This window comes from Bipolaris zeicola, assembly GCF_000523435.1.
Source record: "Bipolaris zeicola 26-R-13 unplaced genomic scaffold scaffold_522, whole genome shotgun sequence".
Taxonomy (NCBI): Eukaryota; Fungi; Ascomycota; class Dothideomycetes; order Pleosporales; family Pleosporaceae; genus Bipolaris; species Bipolaris zeicola.
This window is the reverse complement of record NW_006912571.1, coordinates 1-5,613: the sequence shown is the minus strand read 5'-3', so window position 1 is coordinate 5,613 and position 5,613 is coordinate 1. Positions and strand designations below refer to the sequence as shown.

Here is a 5,613-nt window from a genome sequence, read left to right as displayed (position 1 = left end):
TAAAGAGGTGCGCAAAGTTGGTGGGGTGGCCCGCTCGCTTGTATGGCCCGCTCGCTTGTAAAACACGTTACAGAATTTAGTCCTTCGTCCGGCCGTGACTGCGCATATTTGTGCATCTTTGATAGTCAGGCTGAAAGCCAGAAGTTGTCCAGTGCCTTTGCCTTCTGCGGTATAAACAATTTCGACCCCCTCGCTATCCAATCGCAAGGCTCCCTTAAACGCCAAGCCAATACAATAAATGTAGTTGACATTTCTGGATTTGACGACGAGAATGCCGCCCAGTGAAAACACGATGCAACGGACGATGATTCCTACTCCGGTAGTAACAATTGCGCAGTCAGCTGCAAATTCCGCATGCGGATATTCAGTCGCGATTGAGTGTGTGGAGCCAAGAGGAAAGAGGATGCCAATTTACCAAGAGACGTCACATTAGGCTACACCAGCGAGCGTGCCACGCTGCCCTAATCTGATTGATACTTGACCCTCTTGGATCAGTCGCATGCATATACGAAGCTGAATGTAAGGTAATAATCTAATGGATGCAAAGTGCATGATCGTATCATGTCTCACCGGTATGAGCTAGGTGGCTTAATCGTGCTAGGCTATGTGGTGTCCTCTTACACGCACTACAGCCTTCTGCAATCCTGCCCGTCAGCTCTATAACCTCAAGCACTTAGGCAGCTCTAAGAATTAGGCAGTAGCCGTTGCACATCATTACTGTACACTGTTGACTCTGCATTGTGGCTTCGTCCGGTGAGCTTTATAGCAAGGGTTGCAGATGAGATGGCTGATCACATCAACAACAAGTGGTTCACAGGCGGGAAAGTATGATTGTCAGGTGCTTAGGACGTGCTGATCTTTCTCCTTTAGCGATTCCATCCCAAAGATAAATAGAGCCAACTATTCGTGCACTTCGCAGTCCAGGTTCCATCACTTTTAACACATTTATACCCAACACATTCGAAATACCAAGATTTTGGTAGAGTCTACTACTGTATGTACATTCGTTGGCTAACGCGAGATGGACGCATACTGACTTAACAAGGTCGCACAACATGGCCGAGTGTAGCTCTTGCAACGGCTCTGGAACGTCAAGGTACAAAACGGACTGTGGAAGTTGCGGCGGCAGTGGAAAATCTGTTGGGTCAAGAGCCTATGAGGCTGATGGTGCATCTTGTGGGTCATGTAAAGGTTCGGGCAAGGTATACACCAGCGCTACGTGTGGAAGGTGCAGCGGTACAGGCACAACGGGTTGAAATGACTGGTGGTCCACCTCGACCGTCTCCAAAGCGTTGAGGCATTGATATGAGAAAATGAACTATTGTGCGACACCGGAGCCTCGTCTTTAGGTTAGGCATATACAATCATTAAAAGTGCTGTCGGCCCACTGCTATATATAACAAATCGACCCTTGTGTGTATTTCTGTATTTTTGAAACAAACGGGGAACAGAACCTCCAGATAATGCATAATGGTGCTGTCTTTGGCACAGAAGACGTAATATAAATCGCAGTGAGTCTAAATACTAAAATGGCGAGTCATTTCGGCCTATGTGTTGTCTCTGGAGTAAACACCATATTAGCAATTGGAACCCTTCGGCTCAACAAAGCGGGCATACTCGTACAAATGGCGGGGTGGTTCCTAGACACAATGTCAAGAGGACGTCGATATTCTTGAACATTCACTGTGTGTTTCTCTGCCTACGCTGATTCGTTTTCGTCGTTTCTGTACTTTCGAACTAATGGTCAGGCTGAATCTGTTTTCTAACGTCGATTCGAGTGTGCCAAGACGCACCGTATGAGGGGACAGTTTTCGCTTCGGAGCCTCGCTATCCCTAGTTTGCAAGATTAGAGATCCGCAGTCAGCATATCCATCCTCAAACGTTTTTCCTCTTCAAAGGTATCAACCTCTGGTACGAGTTTTTGCGATGGTGTCCTGGCTATGGATCGTTTTGTTAACGCTATTGGTCTATCTTCCGTTCATGCCCCCTGTCTGCTCGCGATGTAGAATGTCTTTGCAAAGATCAGAAGGTCTTTTAGGAAGCAGAGATGAAAGAAGTTCATCCTGTAACTCAGCGCTCTGCTGAGTTAACGCCGCGGGACAGCCTTGCAGCTGATAAGTATGTTGTGCGCAAGTTCAGCCACGCCTTCCCCGCCTTCAGCCTGATGCAACAACGTCACTACACCGAGAATGCAACAACAAGCGCTGTCTATAGGTCCCATGCTTTTGCAGCTTACGTTCTACTACAAAACTACATATTTTAGTAATCTACTAGCTCTTCATCTTCTCTTCTGTAAACTGTACTGGAAAGGGAGTAAGAAAGGCTATTGCTGTACTCCCATCAGGCTACCGCATCAAGCCTTTTGTTTCTACCACGCGCCCACCCCACGCCCGCACCGAGTCGATGAGTCTCCTAAGGTACTAAGATGGTAGTCACCTAAATATCACCAGCTTCACAGATGGCGCGATACTCCTTATGCAATACTTTCACGCACCTAGGGGGAAAATATGGAGGAAGTTAACTTTCCCATTAATAAAGCTATAAGAGTAGTAGAGATATTGATATTAAAAACAACAGGTTAGCATTTTGATAGATCATATAGTGCTATATGAGCAGAGCTACTATATATACTGATTAACTGTAGTATGTATGTGATAACTAGAGGCTAACATATTCTAACGGGTGAATTGGATTTCTCAAACACGCCAAGTTAATCCCCCGTTCTGATTTTGTAACTTCACCACGCCCACTGGATACTATTTGCATATGGATTTTCGCTATTAACTGCATAACAGCGCAAATTAACATTATGGAATTCTGGCAGCTGGCGGAAACTCTATTTGGTGTACTTAAACCGCCGTAAAGGATGCTGGGGAAAGCTTATGGTCAGACAAGAATTGATTACTGCATTAGGTAAGCGGACGGCGTTCGGCTGCGGTTGTGGAAAACTTTACGTTTTTCATCCTTCCTGTGGCGATTTTCTTCTTTGGTATCTTGGCAATAAATATACGCAGGGCGAAAGCGCAGCCCTATCCGTGCAAAGCAAATATGTTGATGAATGATGTCATCGGTTGGAGAAATACCCGTCCAGGGTCTACTATGGTTGATGGTCGGCGTCGGGGTTTCATGTGCCATGTTGACACTACAACCAAGCGTATCCATGTTTTGTTTCGCGAAAGGACCTGCGCTTCTGGAACCTGCATGTGCCAGCATTTCATCCTGCGCTGTCGTGGCTATCTCACACGGGCGCATCCGCGATACACGCTTGCGCGAAAGGGATCGGCTCAACGCGGCGCCTTCGGTCCTGCTTACGGGTCCTCGTAACCCGCCTCACGCCATTCACAGGCCCGTCTCTCACTCACCGCATACCTCATCTCCATCCTCTGTCCACAGGAGTTCCAGAACGTAGTCTGAATCACGATTGTTGCACAACATGTACTGCTTTGTGCCTCAAGCCCAGACTCTGTAGACCTCTCCGCCCAGCACGGTACTTGGCAGATCGCCACTCAACAGCCCTTGGCACACAAAAGGAACGAGCCTCGTCCGCGTCATCCTTGGGGTTGGCATGCAACTAACCACAATGGCGCAGGGACAAGATTCTATTTTAACTTCTGGCTGCATGTCAGCATAAAGTTCCGACTGTTGTTTGATTCTTGCTCCTTTCTGCACACATCAACGCCGTTCTCTCAAGTCCACATTCCAATATTCATTCAACATATCATACTACCCTTTAATTTCTAAAATATGTGGGCAAAAGCAGCATCACTCTTCGCTCTAGCGGCCACTGCCGTTGCCCAATCCAAGGGCTTCAACTATGGTGCCACCAACGCAGACGGCTCATGCCGCGGGTACGACGACTTCGTCCGCTTCTTCAATGAGGCTAAGTCCCTTCCTGGAACATCTGGCTTCAACACAGCGCGTCTGTACACATCGATTCAATGCGGCAGCCAAACAGAGCCTATCTCAGCCTTCCGCGCAGCCATCGACACTGATACAAGAATCCTTGTAGGTCTCTGGGCTAGTGCCGGACGTGCCGCTTATGAGCGGGAACTCAACGCCCTCCTTCAAGCTGCTAGGGATCTGGGCACTCCTTTCACAGACAGGATTATCGGAATCAGTGTAGGATCTGAGGACCTATACCGCAGCAGCGAGCAGGGAATCAAGAACAAAGCTGGCGTCGGTGCTACCGGAGCTGAGATCGAGGGATACATCGGTTGGCTCCGTGACTGGGTTCGTGGAACCGGACTCGCCAAATGCCCCGTTGGCCACGTCGACACATGGACTGCCTGGACCCTAGCGGAGAACCGTGGCGTTGCCCGCGCTGTGGACTGGCTCGGTCACAACTCTTTCCCCTACTTTGAAAGCGACAGGCCAAACTCCATTGACAATGCACGCGATAACTTCTTCACTTCTGTCGCCCAGACTGCGAGCGTAGCAGACGGAAAGGAAGTCATCATCACCGAGACTGGTTGGCCACGAAGTAAGTTTATCTACGAGTCCAAATGACCTCCAGGCCTATAACAATTGCTAACTCCCTTCACAGTTGGACCCGTCTCTCGTGATGCCATTGCTTCTCTCGACAACATGAAGCGTTACTGGAAGGAAGTCGGTTGCTCCCTCTTCGGTGTCCGCACAACCTTCTGGTACACCCTCAAGGATGCCAATGCTGGCCAGACTGATTTGTCCTTTGCCATTACGCCTCTCCAGAACAACACACCTTACTTTGACCTCACTTGCTAGACACCTAGCACCCAAAAAGCGATATTCACAATGGGATAACTTAATGGTTACTACATCTACTCGTGTATAATATGTAATCCAAAAGTGTAGAAAAATAGTCAAATCATACATCCATTGGATACATGGTCCCGTAATATCAAAAACAAAGATCAAACGATTTCCCAATCCATCTACTCAGCCACATGCCAATACCTAATCAAAGGGGCTGAAACCACCACCCCCACTTTTCCACCTTGACGTTCCTGTAGTAACAAAATGGTACTAAATGCTTGGCTTGGAAATTCAGTAAAATAGGCAATAGTTGAGGTCTATTTAATTCTGGTTGCCCTTATCCCAAATAGGCTCAGCTCCAGGTCCTCCCCGCCCCACCACCCCCTTGCACCACTAGTCTACCACGGATATGCTCGTTTCAGAATTCGAGCTATTTCGTAAATAGCGTTACTCGCTATAGGGGCCAGATTGAGTACATGTATCGTTGGCTTGTTGTGATGGCGAAGGTGTTCAGTGTGAATGTCATAGTGGGAAAAGAGCCAATTGATAGGACTGTGTAGAGAGATGTTATGTGCAGCTGTTGATCTAACAATCTAATCCGTAGAAAATGGTAGTTGCTATTCTATTTTTTTTCAAAAAAAAAGTACATCATTACAAGTAAGTTGATTGTTTACTTGAAAGCGATATGACATGCCCGTACTTGATGACCGTAAAATGTATGGGTGGAGTCGCTTTGTATGTTCGCACACTGCTGCCATAGTCCGCTTGAAAACTAAGGACCAAATCAATTAACGTGGTTCACAAGCGAATCGCTCACCCAAGCGAATCGCTCGCGCCCCACCAGCGCGATAACTTCAACACTATAACGCGTCATGTCTCAAC

The 5,613-nt window shown here is 47.6% G+C and overlaps 2 protein-coding genes across 2 annotated transcripts; both read left to right on the top strand.

The window, feature by feature from the left end:
• Positions 1 to 2,041: 2,041 nt before the first annotated feature.
• Positions 2,042 to 2,263, top strand: COCCADRAFT_113005 (uncharacterized protein; the record flags this gene model as incomplete). The annotated part of the gene is made up of 1 exon (XM_007720578.1): positions 2,042 to 2,263. A coding segment is annotated over one exon (222 nt), but the record flags the coding sequence as incomplete, so codon positions are not given.
• Positions 2,264 to 3,744: 1,481 nt separating this feature from the next.
• Positions 3,745 to 4,740, top strand: COCCADRAFT_10318 (glycoside hydrolase family 17 protein; the record flags this gene model as incomplete). The annotated part of the gene is made up of 2 exons (XM_007720577.1): positions 3,745 to 4,480; positions 4,544 to 4,740. 2 exons carry the CDS (start codon positions 3,745 to 3,747, stop codon positions 4,738 to 4,740), a joined length of 933 nt encoding a protein of 310 aa, XP_007718767.1.
• Between the last annotated feature and the right edge of the window lie 873 nt (positions 4,741 to 5,613).